General features: G+C 49.4%; 1 protein-coding gene across 1 annotated transcript in view; it reads left to right on the forward strand.

Moving 5' to 3' along the window:
* Positions 1 to 667: 667 nt before the first annotated feature.
* The window catches only part of LOC144160849 (band 7 protein AGAP004871-like), an 81,045-nt gene continuing 65,291 nt past the window's right edge, over positions 668 to 16,421 (forward strand). The window contains exon 1 of the mRNA XM_077691979.1: positions 668 to 1,291. Within this exon, the coding sequence (XP_077548105.1) occupies positions 1,153 to 1,291 (139 nt within the window). The 5' untranslated portion in view covers positions 668 to 1,152. The remainder of the gene's footprint in view (positions 1,292 to 16,421) is intronic.

Genomic DNA, 16,421 nt, shown 5'->3' on the forward strand with positions numbered 1-16,421 from the left:
CTTGTGATGCTCAGCCGCGGACTATACGAGCAGGCTTACGAATAACCAGTGCGGAGCAGTGGGAGACGTGTTTGCTTAGCTCCGACTCCGAAATACAGGTCAAGCTCGTCCAACTGGCCGAAGATGCCGGTCGGGCCGAAGGGCTGCAGGCCGCCATCTGAGGGGGAGGAATTCAGGAAGGCTCTCACTTTCCCTTCGTCCTTTCACCCAGTTTTGGGCAAAATAAAGTTATTTTCAACATCGTAATCATCATCATCATCATACTTCTCGTCCTCATCACCAATAGACTATTCAGCATCATCTCTGCACCCGTACGCGTGTTATATGCATCTTCGTTTTCGTCACAAGCAGCTGGCCCGGCTTTGTGGCGATTTAAACGCCACGCACACCCTCTAGCATTGTGCGTCTACAAATTACCCATACGTTTTCACCCCAATTTGTCTTCGGTAGGGGCTAATGTGCAAGATAAAAATAGAAGAAGCGGGAGTGAAACGATAAATAGGTGTTTGAATCTTGTAAACGCGCTATCATGACCAATGCCCGGAATGGGTAGTGGCGATTATCGACGCTTGCCTTTGCGCACGAGCACAGTTTGGAATCCAGCAGGGGTCTTGTAGTTGGCGCTTCTCAGCGGTTTTCGAGGCGATAACCGTAAGGTGAGATGATTATTTGTGCCTTACAACCCTTGTGTAGTTGCAGTATCTATTCGCGGTCTGCCCGCTGCTGCGCACAAGCCTTTGGGTTCACCGTAAACACGATACGGCCGCTGCACCTTTCGGGTGTCAGCATGAACTCCGGTCACGGCTAGTGCGGTTGTGGCTGGTTAGAATTCTCAATCGCCGCTATGCATGAGTAACATGGTCAATTGTGACTGGCCAACTTTCAAGAAGCGCACCCTGAAAGAGTAACCTGTCCGAAGTAAAGAGTTGCGACCATTAGGATTTGAATGAGGCATTAGCCGACTGAAAGGATGAAGTTCTACTTGGCTATCAACAAAAATGACTAACATTTACATGGCTGTGCAGGCTCCTCTTGTGGAAGTCCCTGAGGAATGGAGTAATTCACAGGATAACGCTCATGAGCTGAGTGAGAGGTGCGGCAAGCATCAGAGTAACCTGCTGACCAAGGAGCCTCGCTTCTACGTTCGTGAGCATGGTTGGTCCACAGGCTATGCCACCGCCTCCCAACGCGCTTCAGGCCAACGCCCCGCAGCAGCAACGCTTCGCGCCTCCCGGGCCGCAGTTGGTTCCGCGTCTGCCTGCACCGTCACCTCACGTCCAGCCTTCTATAGGTAAGGATGTTTTCGCTTCTAGCAGGGTGGCTCTCTTTTGCACTGAGATCGCAGCCCTTTGGGTTACACTGCCGAACACGCGAAAGTGGCATTGAGAGTGAACGGTCGATATCGTTATCGCAAAACCACCGGGGTAATTCAGTAGGGGGCTTCGGTGGGGAGAATTCTGCTCAAGTAACTGCAGCCGCGCTAAGGATTTCCAGAAGGGAAGTCCACCAGGGGAGGCCCAATCCCATTTACCCTACTCCTGACCCTCAGTGCATCTGTGTTACCAATGGAAATCGTCTTGGAAGTCAGCTCACGTGCTTTCGATACTTCTCAACTTCTTTACTGCTACGTGGTGTCTGCGTCTCTTTCCTTGTCTTTTTTCCTGCGCGCGAATTATTTAAACCTGCTTCTTCTTTTCTGCGATACTATGTTTGTGTCTTTTGGCTTTACAGTGTGAGGCAATCACCATTACGCTGCTTTTACGTATCAAATTCAGGGTTTGAGGCGGGCCAATTACCCCCTCAAATCTCCCATTTCCCGCCTGATCCCTCAGTAGTTCCGTACGTAGAAGAAAGCGCTAACCTAAACAACTTCTCTTCTACAGCAGTGGCAGCGCGCGCTGATAGCTCAGCCTTTACGCAACAGTAGGGTTCGATTCCCATCGGATAACGGAAGTGTTTTAAGTGTGAATACACTTTATAAGCGACCCCAAACCATCCACCGCCGGCGTCGGCGGCGGCGGCGGCGGCGTCCGCAGTGCTCCTCTATAAAGAAAAACAGCATCCGGCGCCAGGTTTCGATCCGCGGACTTTGCGGCCGCAGCGCGACGCTCTACCGATCAAGCCACGGACGCGACGGTGATATCAGTGTTGACGCGCCTTATATCTTTAACGCATTCAAACTACGTCGTCAGCGGCGTGCGTTGGCGACTCAGCGGCGTTATAGCGGCTTGATAACTGCGTGGTGTACACGTGATACTACAAACCCGATGGAAGAGATGGAAGAGAAGGCGGCGAGGCGGTGGGCTGCGGGGGCCGAGCGCAAGCGCCGCAAGCGGGCCGACAACCGTGTATTCGCACTTTCACATTCTCCCCCTCGGGGAAATGCGGGGGAATTTTTTTAGAGACGATAGTCTTTATTGGGCCACTGAATCGCGGAAATTTTGGTCTCTCTGACCCTCGATTCATTCGTCTGACTGAAGCTTATAAGAAGTCTTGCACGAAACGTTTGTAGCGGCAAAACATTGCCAAGCTGCTGAATCGGGTCACCAAATTGTGCTTGTCAACAATGTTAAGCAAAGAGCAAACATTACGCATATTTCAGTGAATACATCAATACATAAGTGGTACTTGCAGTGTCTTTTTATGTAAACAAATATGGCTGCTGAATTTTTCCGGTAGCAGATAAAAAAATTTAAGCCGTTCCACTCAATGTAAAAGCTGTCGGAAGTGCAGAGCAGTGATTTCACCATAATGGGCTGTAGCGCCGTTGTCCGCTCACTGCTGCCACCCATCCAATGCATTTCAATTTCCCACTTTCGCAGTGCTCGCGCAGCCCCTGCATTTTTGTGTAATTTCTAACGCGCATTGTTTTCTTGCGCGGCCGCTATCTTCGCTAGTAAAAATGAACCCAACGAGTGTTTTTAACTAAATGAACGCGGGGGCTGCCGATTGTATACAGAGATTGCGCCTGAAATGTACCAGCAATTTTCTTTGTGCTAAACAACGGGGAGATGTGCGACAAGCGCAGCGGGTCACGAGATTCGAACGGTTACGACTATTAAAATCACGTGGTTTTCGAAGCCTCAGCGTGACACTCTGACGACGGTACATCAGGCTCTGCTTGGGTCTGTTATCTCGCTGCGTTGCCTGATTCCGTCAGTCGCTGGTCAGGCTCTTTTAGCGAGCTACGCTGACAAGGCGAACCCATAAAGTGGTGTTCACTTAAATAATACGCGTTGGAAATAATACTTTGGCCCAAAAATAGAAGCAGTGTGGACTGCGGCGAGTCTGAAGTCCTGGACCACGTAGAGACGTTAAATGTTAACAGTAACGAAAGGTTCCAATAGGTGGCACGCGAGCAGTGGAACGCGCGTAATTCAAATTAACTTAAGCATATCTCCAAGACTTATCGTTTAATGAGCGAAACGGGAAGAGAAGAGCGTGACAGATGTGGCTGAAGACTGCCGTCTTTCGACCGTATTTGCAGTGAAGTGAGCAGATAAGGGGCCGATTTTTCAATGCCTAGCATTCTTTGCCGCGTACACCCACCGCCGGGAGTGTGTGACGTCAATTATGTCCAAAAAACGCATATTTGGCGGAAATAACACCTTTAATCGTTATAATAGCGTGAATAAAAATGATCCGCTGGACAGAATTTTCAAAACTTAAGAAAGCACGGAAATAGAAAGAATAAAATTTTCACGAAAAGGATCTGACAATATGAAGAAAATGCACCTTATAGATTTCTCCTAAACCGAAGAATAAAGGAGAAAGTCCACAAAAGGACGTTTAAAATACAAATAAAGAAATAGCGGAAATGGCAACCGTTTGAAGCCTGAATTTCCACAAACACGCAAATTTGGAGGAACCTTCATTCGTCATAATATCTTAAACGGAGATAATTCGTCGGAGAAAATTTGAAACAGGAACAAGTATGAACAATAGAAAAAATAATATTTTCACAAAAAGGACCAGACAATACGCAAAATGTGCATCCGAACATCTTCCCCCAAAACAGAGGGAGAGAGACAGAAATGGCAGCATCTTCATGATGGCGAGGGTGCGGAGTGCGGGGACTACGGAGTCCCTTTACGACGGTCATTGTACGGTCGTAAAGGGACTCCGTACCTAATAGAAGTTATTTAAAAAGATCCTCCGTACTGGGTGTTGGCGGCTGCTCACAGGGTTGCCGCTACCTGAAGGCCTCGGAAGATGACTAGCACCTGGTCCGACACATGGCCTGCTGCCAGGCGTGGGTGGAGGGGGGTTGGGCAGGAATCCTTGGGGAAGAGGAAATGAAAGGGTGTGTCCAGTGACCTTCAGTCCGGGTAGCGGGGTCAGTGAAAGACGGGGAATGTAGGATTGTGCGGTGGTGAAAGGTGCGCGCTTGGATGACGCGCCACATGCGGGCCTCGTCTGGTGGTAGGACGTAGCGCGGGAGGGTCTGACTGTTCGGTGTGTGGGTGGAGTGTAATGACGTGTATAGCGGGGTGGGGATGCTTTGGTTTGGGGATGCTTTGGTCAGCAAAAGAAGCAGGAGCCCGGACAATTAGTTCTAGAGCCTGTGAACAGGCTACCTCACGACCTCCTGAGAGCCAGTGTGGGCCGGAGTCCACAGTAGCACTAGTGGATCTCGGGGAGGGTGTAGGAGAATGGCATGTAGAGCTTGTGGAGAGATACGAGCCTTAATGTAGATGGAGAGGGAACGCTGGGAGTCGGGGAGGATGGTGGTGGGATGGGGGTGTCGAACTGTGGCAAGGGCAAAGGTGCCTCCCCTTGCCACTGTGAAGGAGGGGGTGAGGACAGACCCAGCTTTGGGGTTGAGAGAGCAGCGCCCCAACAATCGTGCTTACTCCACGTCTGTGCACGACTATCCCCCCCCCCCACCAAAAAAAACAACCAAAAAATAAAGAAAAATGTTCTCAAAGGAACGTTTAAATAGGCATAAAAATTGCCCTAATGGCGAACCGTGCCAACGCCCTGCATTTCCACGAAAATGCAGATTTGGCGGAAGGAACATCTTTAGTCGTTATATTGCGACTACGAAGATAATTTGGTGCGACAAAATTTGAAAAATGAAAAAACAACAACAAAAAGAAATAGAATCATATTTTTCCGTTAAATGATCTCACAGAATAAAAACTATGCATCTATACATTTCCCGAAAAAACGAGGACTCAAAAAAAGATCCGCAAAATAACTTTCAAAACACGAAGAAAAAATAAGCGCGAACGGAACAACTGTGCAGTACGGTTTGGATCTTCTGAAACAAAAAGACGAATTAAAGGCACGAAGTAATAACCGAAGTAAAGACATTTCATCGCTATTGATCTCGTAGCGGCGTCATCATCATCACTACAGCAGCACCCACCATCAACGTCGCTTACGCTCCATCATCATCATGATCTACGCGGGTGCTTGCGTGAGCAGTGCCAGCCACGCGCAGAGAATAAATAATCAGGTTCTGGTTGCGGCAAGATGATTGGTGCCGTCTCTCTCGCCTGATAGGCGCTCTACAATTGGTGACCCAGACGTGATTCGATTACCCTTGCCCGTCGCCAGGCAGAAAGTGAAAGCGGGTGGCCGACCACTAACGGCGACCAGTGGTCAAGGCCTCAGTGAGTGTCGCCTTTTCTTTGTCGTTAACCGTACAACCGGACAAAGGTTCCTGGTTGATACGGGAGCCCAGGTCAGCATTGTGCCCGCTACACGGTAGGAACACTCGTCCACCTCGGCGATCACGTACCTCCAAGCTGCCAATGGCACTAGGATCCCCGTGTGGTACTAGGTACTAGGATCCCCACTCACGCTGAACCTGGGACCCCGTAGAGCTTTCGATGGATTTTCGTGGTGGCTAACGTCGGCTGCGCGATCATCGGAGCCGATTTCCTCCCGCATCATGGCCCTTGTCGATGTCATGCGGCGACTTCTCCTCGACGCCACCACATTCATTTCCATCCTAGGCATTGCTGCACCGGCAGGTACCGATATGGCACATTCTTTTGCCACTGTTGGAGAAGGGCCAACCGCGGCCTTACTGTAGGAGTTTCCAGAGTTGACATCGCCGCCCGACTGGAATGAGCTTGTCAAGCATGACGTTCGTCACCACATTCCCACGAAAGGCCGTGGCCTTCTTTCCGGCCCGACAACTTGCCCCCGACAAAGACAAGGTCGCCCGTGCAGAGTTGGAGCACATGTTGGAGCTCGGTATCCTACGCCCATCCTCACGTAGCTGGGCCTCACCACTCCACATGGTTTCCAAGAAATAAGGAGATTGGCGACCCTGTGGGGACTTTCGGTGCCTTAACACCAGGACTGTGTCCGGCCGATAGCCGCTCCCCAACATTCAAAGCTTCACGGCTTTCCTTCACGGTGTTATCATTTTCTCCAAAATAGACCTCGTTCGGGCACGTCATCAAATTCCCGTTGCCGAAGAAGGCGTTCCAAAAACGGCCATTACGACTCCTTTTAGTCCTTTTGAATTTGTCCGCATGCCGTGTGGACTACGCAATGCAGCACAGTCGTTTCAGAAATTCATTGACAGCTTCACGCGCGGACTACTCTTCGTCTTTGCATGCGTCGAAGATATCCTCGTAGCCGGTTCATCCCTGCAGGAACACCTGCAGCATCTTCGCCTCCTTCTCGAACGGCTGTCTGCACACGGCATCATCATCAACGTGGCGAAAAGTGAGTTTGGAGTGTCGTCACTCGAATTCCTTGGCCATCATCTCGACTCCACTGGCATCCGACCTCTCTCTACAAAGTCGAGGCCATAAGAGATTTCCCGATGCCCACCTCTGTGACGAAGCTTCGTCAGTTACTCGGCTTGGTGAATTTTTACCACCGTTTTATACCGAACTGTGCCACCCTACTCGCGCCATTAGACCGTCTCCTTGGCACTAAATCAGGTGATTCCGCGCTGCCTTGAGACCAAGCTGCTGAAGAAGCGTCGCGGTTGGCGCCGTACTTCAGCAATGGTTCAATGACAGCTGGCAGACTCTGTCCTTTTTCTCTAGGCGTCTCACTGCTAAACTTACACACTGCAGTGTGCTCGGCTGAGAGCTGCTCACTATCAATATTGTTGTGCGCCACTTCCGCCATCTCGTTGAAGGCAGGTACTTCACGATCTTCACAGATCACAAGCCCCTGACTTATGCTTTGGAGTGTAGTCACTCTCTTTATATGCCTCGCGAGGTACGACGACAACTTGTGCTTGTGTCTGAGCTCACGACGGGCATTCGACACATTTGCGGCAGCACCCACATCCCCGCAGACCCTCTGAGTCACGTCGACGCGGTCGTGTCACCGTCGTACCATCAGCCACTTGACCTTTCGACGCTCGCCAGACTTAAGACCGAGGACCCAGAGTTGGCCCACTTCTGGGCATCTCCTCCATCCCTGAAGCTCAAAAAGGTGACCTTTGATTTGGTGCATGTCGTGTGTGACCTGTCCACTCCTGCTCCTTGTTATTTTGTCCCCTCGGATATGCGGAGGCCAATTTTCCACACGCTGCACAACATGGCCCAAGCTGGTGTTCGTGCCACTCAACGCCTTGTCTCGTCGCGCTTCGTATGGCCGCGCATCAACGCCAACATTACGGACTGGGTCTGTGCCTGTGCCTCCTGTCGACGAGCCAAGGTCACGCGCTATCCAGTTCCTCTGGCTCAGCGCTTCCCCCAAGCTAGCGAGCGCTTTGCGGTGGTCCACATCGACATCGTTGGACCGCTTCCAACCTGTCAAGGTTTGCGCTATCTGTTCACATGCGTCGACAGGTACACGCGATGGCCCGAAGGGGCGCCAATCCCTGACATCACGGCTACCACGGCTAACGTAGCGTTCGTCTACACTTGCGTCTCATGGTTTGGCTGTCCTACTCCCATCATCACGGATCGTGGCCGCCAATTCGAAATCCCCCCTCTTTACCGAGCTTATCCATCTGCTTGGGACGACTCGGCTCCGGACGGCCGCATATCACCCCTAAACCAACGGGCTGGTGGAACACTTTCATTGCCACCTCAAGGTAGCTCTTACTGCTTACGAGATGCCATGCGAGTGGGTGCAGCACCTTCCGCTGAGTCTTCTGACTATTCGATATGCCCTGAAGAACGACTTGTCCTTTTCCAGTGCAGAACTCGTTTACGGTTCGACACTCCGGCTCCCTGGTCATTTCTTCGACACGCCAGCGCAGTGATTGCCTACCAGCGACTATGTGCAACGACTACGCATGCTCTTTCGGCAACTTCAACCTCAGCCTACACGACCTTCCCGCCGAGACACGTTTACATGACGTCAGACCTTCGCAATGCCACCCACGTTTATGTGCGGAACGACGCTGTTCGCAGGCCACTCCAACCTCACTACGCCGACCCTTTTCCGGTATTACGGCGACATTCGTCAATGTAGCTCGTGGACGTGAACGGCCGCCCTGACACCTTTGCCCTTGAGAGGATCAAGCCCGCTTATATGGCCAACGCCGCTCTGGACCCTGCACAAGAGCCTCTACTTTCAGGCGCGCCTCAAGCGTCCCATGTGCACTCCGCAGCCGGCCACGTTCATTGGGGTGTGCCGCCTGTCAAACACCACAGACAATTAATTGCGCCGGACATTCCCACGTACTCAACGACCTTCAGCCGCTCTCCTCTGCCGTGTCCCGAATTCCTGTACCTGCGCTCCGCGCTAGGAGGAACCCCTGTAGCGGCATCATCATCATCATCATCACAGCAGCACCCATCATCAACATCGCCTACGCTCCATCATCATCATGATCTACCGCGGGTGCTTGCGTGAGCAGTGCGAGCCACGCGCAGAGAATAAAAATCAGGTTCCGGTTTCGGCAATATGTCTGGTGCCGTCTCTCTCGCCTGATCGGCGCTCTACAATCTAAAATAAATATTACTACTAATAATAATGGGGAATAACTACCCCAATTTCCAAGGCAAGTGACGAATGACGGATGGTAGACAAATAAGAGCATGCTCAATGGCAGCGCACAACGAGTTTACGTTCAGGACGGCATGACTCTTCACGATAGGGAACTATTTAAATGGGTAAACGATGCGGCGGCCAGACAAGGGCTACCGCTATGTTTTGCATGTGGGAGGATTATGATTCAAAAACAGACGGTACAAAGCCATTCACGTATGAGCACCGCGGACTTCGACCGACTGGAATGCACACGCAACTTTACTTACCATATAAACTAAACGCTGTCGCGTCACGGTTATTAACTGCTTCTGTAAAATGTATCCACCAGAACGCCAGCTCGGTTGAAAATAAGTTGCTTCCCTTGGAAGAAATGTTCGCCGAATTTGATTTCTTATTTTTGGCAATCGTGTTGACCTAAACGAGGTGAACAAATGATCAGAACGTTTTCAGGCTGGGGCACTTCAAAACATTCTACCTAAATATATGACCAATGCCCAAAGAGGCAGTGTTTATGTAGTGGGTGTAGAAAATGTCGAATCGTATCTGATTCATCCTTATTGTTTAATAAGACCCGACTTTTGAAGTGCTCACACTATATGCGGAAAAACAGTGCTTCCTGTCTGCTACCATCCACCGAGAGGAAGCGTTTCTAAGTTCCTAGAATTTTATGACTCCTTTCTAACGTTTATTACGGAGAACAAACTAACTTTAATTACTGGTAAATATTTTAACATTGATATGGGCTACAGTAATCAATACACGAAAGATTTTAGTTATGCCATTCCTTCCAACGGTTTCGATAATGTATTCACTCAACCTACGAGAACCACTGCTGAATCTCGTTCACTCTTAGATCTCCAATCAAACTCCCAACTCTGTACAGCAATAGCTGGCGTGATACAGTACGATCTCAGCCACCATCTGCTTTTATTTCGCTATGTGAACGGTAGTATACAATATACAGACAAATAAAAACGAGTACGTATACCTCCAGCTAATAAGAGATGCTAAGCTTCGAAAGTTCCACGAAGACGTAGTAAATATTGACGGGGAAATGGAAACGCTATGAAATGATGCAAATGAAGGGCATAATATGTTTATTGACCAATGCAAGAAGTTGTATTTCTCTCCTTTTTCTTTGAAGTCTCTAAAAAAAACGCAAAATACGACAGGCATGGGTTACAACATAACTAAGGCACGAAACGAAAGTCAGGGAACGGCTTTAACAGCGGTTTCTTAGTACCCGAGCACCTTATGACTTAGTCATCTTTAAAAGAGCACAGAACCAAATTGACAAAAAATAACTGAGATGCGCGTGCAGGAAGTATCACCTTTCTTTACTGAACGTTCAACATGGCAGACATGATTTACTAGGGTCTCGACTGAACACACCCCTGCAACGCGGCAAGTTTCACGGCGATTGTAGGGTTTAACGCGCCGCCGCAACGAAGGCGATGAGGCGTGCCGTAGTGGAGGGCTCTGGATTAATTTGGACCTCCCGGGGACTTTTAACGTGCGCCGAAGTGTCGTGCACACGGTCGTTTTTGCTTTTCGCCTCCAACAGACCAGCTACCGCCGCGGCCGGGAATCGAACCCACGACCTCGTGCTCAGCAGCGCAACGCCTTCGCCACTGAGCCACCGCGGCGGGTTATAAACAAGAATATACCACCACATCAAGCCTATAGAACTGAGCTCCTCTAACGTAGCTTCAAGCCGACAGCTTCAAGTGTCTTGGCGTAATATTTTCTTCTCATATGGCTTGGGACGAACATATAAGCTATCTCACGACAAAGTTATCCCCAATCGCTGGTATGGGAAGGCGAGTTATGCATTTACTGTCAGCCTGAACTAAATTGGTTCTCTATAACTCGCTTTCTTTGCTCTCGTCGTAATTATTCTCAACTGGCATGGGAAACTCCAACACCCTATAGCTCGCAGCGAATCTGTATTCTGCAGAAGAAAACTTTTATTAGTCATTCGTACAACGCATTACACCGATCCCACACAGCCCAAATTTTCCGCAATGCCAGAATAATCTGTGTTCACAACTTATATAAACTGAGCGTGAAGTTCGACAAAGAAATAAGACGGAAACTGACTGGTTTACAATGCCTTTGAACTTTGCAAAAAAAAAAAAAAAAAGAATACTGGTATATACTAGTACACTAGTAGTATGCAAGATATACTAGTACACTCCTCGTCTAAATACCGGTCAATAACGTTTATCTTATACTTTACGCTCCATTTAAAACGCCCACAAAGTAGATTGTTTTGATTTGTTTTCTTGTTGTTAGCGGGATCTCTGGCGCTTGTATAGTGCCCAAGTTTGATGCTTTCCTTTATCTGTGATTTCCAGCTATTCCGTGTTTTGTATTGTCCCTGGAACTTGTTTTATTGTTCTTCTTTTTTCTTATTCTTCTCCCAAGGAATAGAAAATGTTTTTTAGTCGAGTGTGTTCAGGAATTTATAATGCCACTTACACTCATTGTACCGCTATGTGTAACTGTGCTGCTGCGCAGAACCAAATAAATCAGTGGCTTTGGGCTGGCCAGGCTGCCTGCGAAAAGCTTTCTTCCCGTCACCTCCTATATACCAGGTATGATGGCAAATAAGCATTTGTAATGTTATTATTAGTAATATTATTACATGATAAATTTACATCATTAGCGAAAAAAAGGAACAAAAACTTAAGCATAAAATAAAGCAACGTATTACGCTACTCACAGCTATATTTGGCCGCAAAGAACCAATACCACTGTCACACGGGCACTTTCAATCGTGATTCAGTCGATCCGGATCGAGCCCAATCCGGATCGGGCGCTGCTGCACGACAGTTTCAATCGCCATCGAGCTCGATCCCGCTCGAACTCAATCCTGGTTTTTCAAGCTCGATCAAGGCTTCAAAGCGCGATCGAACGAAAGCGGCGATACTTTCGTCCCCGCTCAGTAATGGCACTGAAGGTGACAACTTCAACTAACGCCACAGACTGTGTCAGATAATTTGACCAAAATAAGCGTCAGGTAACAGTTACATAGTTGCATATGCCTACGACCGCGCGAAGTTACCAGACGCCGGCCGCAAGTACATTGTTAGCGCCATCTGGCTTACACGTGTGCAACCGCAGCGCAACTTCTCGATCGCGATTGAAACGTGGCGTGTATCAGCAGCAGTGAGTCGAGCGCGCTTGAAAACTCGATAGGGATTCACTTCAACAGACAAGTGGCATAAGAATACTATGTGTTAGTAGAAAATCTCTGAGTTTCTTAAGATTTTTTTTCATTTGCTGTATAGTACGGCGGCCATTTTATTGACCGAAAAACACGAGCAACAACGGTTTTTCGCAGAACGGGACTCTTAAAGGGCCCCTGCAACACTCTTCGTGCAGTGCAAGTAAATCTGCGCGACATTTAGATTAGAATTCCAGGAACACCCGAGCCAAACATAACACGTGCACGTGAAGCGGTAAGCGCGCACTGCTCGCGTCGTCTGCTGTTTGAGCAGACGACGCGCGCAGTTTCGTCAATCCTGCGTATCCTTTCAGCTACGCTAACGCTATTCTACTGCGACAGCACTGAAGAGAGAGAGCGAGAAACATGTTTTATTCCTGGCCAGGCTTAGTACGGACGGTAGAGCCGCGGGAGAGCAACGCACTGGGACTGGGCGTCCGAGCGCGCGAGGGCACACTGCCAGGAGTCGGGGGGGGGGGGGGGGGGGGGATTTGGGTAGGGGAAGAAGAAGCAGGGCGGGGCAGTGCCAGATGACGTGGGGGGTGTCTTCGTAGTCCCCGCAATGTGGACAAGCGGGAATGGGAGACACACCGCGAGGCGGAGGGATATCACTTGTTTATTCTTTGCCAGGGAGCGTGAGCGAAACAAAATCCGAAACCGAAAAACGACATACACGATATTTTTGGCCCGGACGAAAACGAAAACGTAACGTTATTATTTCGTTCAGGAGTGAAACCGAAAAAAAAATACATTTCGTTTCTAGAACACATTTCGGCTTTCGGTTTGAGTGGCAAGTTAAGGAATTTAATAATTCATTTCAATTTCCATGCTGCGAGGTGGTAGGTCGCCATCGAATCGCTGGAATGAAGTCATCTTTCGTCTCGCTGGTGCCATCTCCATCAACAGGCTTCCTGCATGCTTCCGTACTCTCTCCATTTGTTTCGATAGGCGCAGTGATCGCCGCATGATCGCCGCGCGCATCTGGCTACGATACTGGCTGCGCGCGTCTGGCTGCGCCGTGGCCTTTATCTGTATATTTATTTATTTATTTATTTATTTATTTATTTATTTAGGAAATAAAATACCACCATCGCCCTATGGGGCGCGTTATACATGAATAAAAACGTAAGAATGAAGAAGAAAAAAAATGGCACCATCTCCACTCTGTGTATGATGGCGAGGGTGCGGAGTACCGGGACTCGAAATGACATCCAAGTTGCATCCGAGTGACATCCGATTTGCGCCCCGACCATCATTCGATTTGAGCCGTGAGTTGCACCTTGATTATTCCCCAAGTTATACTGCAACTCACGGCTCAAACGGAATTTCTCTCGATGTTAGTGTGCGCCGTGATGAACGCGGACGGACATTGAGAGGTGCTAAGGTACTACGCACCGTTACAGGCGAGTGAGTAAGCCGTTTGGCTCTCGGGTACTGACTCACGGTCGCAGCCCAATGGAGACGACTGACACTAACTCTGTCTGGTCTACCAGACACAGGCTCGAATCCTGCCGGTGCATGTGGGATTTTTTGCGATTGTAAATGCTATGCACACGGAGGCGGACGGACATTGTACGCTCGTAAGGGACTCCGTACCTAAAAATGCAATGCGCGATGGTGAACACCAGCGTACACGACTAGCAGCGAAATCAGCAGATTACTGCCGCACACTAAATGAAAACAGCTACAAGTATGTTGCGATTGTACACAAGTGCGGGCAGAACGCAGCGGAAAACATTTCATGAGGGTTGCTTTCGCGAAAGCAATCATCTCGAGCAGGGCATTCCTATCTTTAATCGTCTATAGAAAAATACGCTGCCGATGTGGACGTGCGCCATGAATGTTCACCAGTTTTCCTGCGGTTATCACTCCGTTTGAATCACTCCGTTATCACTCCAGGAGGCTGACGGTGCTGATGCAGGTCCTTTGCTTCATCCTCTCATAAAATCTGTTTTAGGGATAATCAAAGGAGTTTAGGAGTGTTCCTTGAGACGGCATTGTAAACTTGTAATGATATCACAACTATAAGAGTTAGTAACAAAGCGCAGAGAGGGATATTCAATTGCCACGGATTTATTCATAATAATTTTAGTGTTTGGGTCCCAGACCAAGGACGCATACTCAAGAATTGAGCGTACGCGTGCGGCACTCTGGTTTTCTGGAAGCTTGGAGGGTTCGCACCTAACTTCACCCCAACGGGGTGCCCCCCAAAAAATAGCGCTCGAGGAGTTTTTTAATCGACAGCTTCTCAATCATACCTAGGTGCCTGGTTGAGTATTGCCGGCCCGCAGTTTCTGTGGACCGCTGTGGAATCTCGAAGTGTCGTTTGCAGCTGCACCAACAAAGGCTTGCTTCACGGTACTCGGATTTTTTTTTGTGCAGTGGAGCTGCATAACTCACGTTTTCGAAAACATTATAGGCATCACTTAATCTTTTTAACATAATGTCATAGTTCTCAACGTTTTTTGCGTAATTTTATTCCTCTCAATAAAAACCACAGATGATTTTGCCAGGATTCGAACCATGGACTTTCAAAACAGGGAACTCAACCACCCGACCACGTCAGGAGTCCAGGCCGCCTCGAAGAATTCGGTATACTAACCGAGGCTGCCCACGAAGAGTGTCGGGTGTGCTTTGTTTTGGTCGCATTTGGGAGATTTGAGCCGTGGTAGTGCTTGTTTCTTGCGCCATCTTGGATCCGAGGGCAGTTATGCTATTACTACAAGCGATGTAACCACAGCTCCCTTACTCGAGTCAAGAAAAGCTATCGCAGATCCCCGGTCTTCCCTGCGCAAGCCACGGGAGCTACGAATGGAATGGAATGCGCCGCTAGAATTCTGGCGTTGATAACGCTTGCTCTTCACGCACCGATCTTGCAGGCAAGCCACATTATGCTAATACTGGAAGCGATGTAGCCAGAGCTTGCTTATTTAACTCATACAAAGCCATCGCAGATTCCCGATCTCCCAGATGAAAGCCCAACAAGCCACAAATGGATGCGCGCTTGCGAACAGAAATAGCTTGCAGTTTGTCTCAAGGCAACCGATTACCGCAAGTTAAAAAGAAATTGATTGTTTCTGCTGAAACGAATGACCCCACACCACGAGAAGGACAGGAAGCCCGTACGCTGTCGCCCGGTTTCCGATGCTCCTGTTGCGACGGATTCAGTCGCAGAACGCGAAGACGAAAGAAACCCCGCAGAAGCGGGGAATGGACGAAGCAAAGCGCGCGCCGCCGCCGCCGCCGCCGGGGGCTGTCAACTGGGACCACCGGCGGGGTCCGCGCGCGCGCCACATATGGTTCTTGTTTCACCGGGGAACGTGGCCCCCTCTCCCTCGAAGGAAGGGACCGCGGCGGCGGGGAGCAGGGGGCCAGTTGGTTCGTTGAAAGCATGTAAGACAGAACGCTGTAACCTTCTGTACTTCTGTATAAAGAAATCCTGTTGTTTTCCTTTGCACTCGAACGAGTAGTGGTGTTTATTGAACGACGACAGCGACCGAAAGGATCTACACATATTCGCTACTACAAAATTTTGGTGCCGAAACCCGGGATCGGGAAAGATGAACGTACAGTGAGTGCATCGGCGAGCAACAGGGATCGACTGCTCCGTTGAACGTGGACGACGATCGACATGGAGCTACAGAAGAAGAAACGAAAGACTCTGCGGGCTCAAGTAAGTCGACTCATTGGCGAGGCAGAAAAGCTGCTACCGCTGCCTATGCCAAGTGTCGAAGAACTTGAAGTCCTGATCGAACGTCTGCTGCTTGTGGAGGCTCAGCTGAAAGATGTCAACGCGGCAATTGAGCCTTTACTGACCGAAGAAGACGCAGAAGACGAGTTTACTCATGCCATCGAGTACAGTGACAAGATCGTAACCTGCCTGGCGAGACTGAAAGGCAGGGTCAAACGAAGCTGCAACAATAACTCAGATGGTGGCAACTCCGAACAAGACAGCAACGCAATAAGAGCAAGGACACCAACGGCGGCAAAAGTCAAACTCCCAAAATTGGAGCTTCTAAAATTCAACGGAAACAGAAGGAATTGGCAGCCCTTTTGGGAGCAGTTCGAAACCGCCATTCATGAAAATTCGGACTTGGCGCCGTCGGAAAAGTTCAATTACCTGAGGGCTGCACTGATCGGAGACGGAGCAGCGGCAATTGCGGGTCTGCAGCCAATATCGGAGTGCTACGATGACGCCATCGACATCCTGCAGCAGAGGTTTGGAAACCAAGCGGCGCTCATCCAAGACCACATTGACAGCCTGATG

The sequence above is a fragment of the Haemaphysalis longicornis genome, unplaced genomic scaffold (genome assembly GCF_048455015.1).
Source record: "Haemaphysalis longicornis isolate Haplotype H1 unplaced genomic scaffold, Haemaphysalis longicornis Haplotype H1 scaffold_11, whole genome shotgun sequence".
In the NCBI taxonomy this organism is placed as follows: domain Eukaryota; kingdom Metazoa; phylum Arthropoda; class Arachnida; order Ixodida; family Ixodidae; genus Haemaphysalis; species Haemaphysalis longicornis.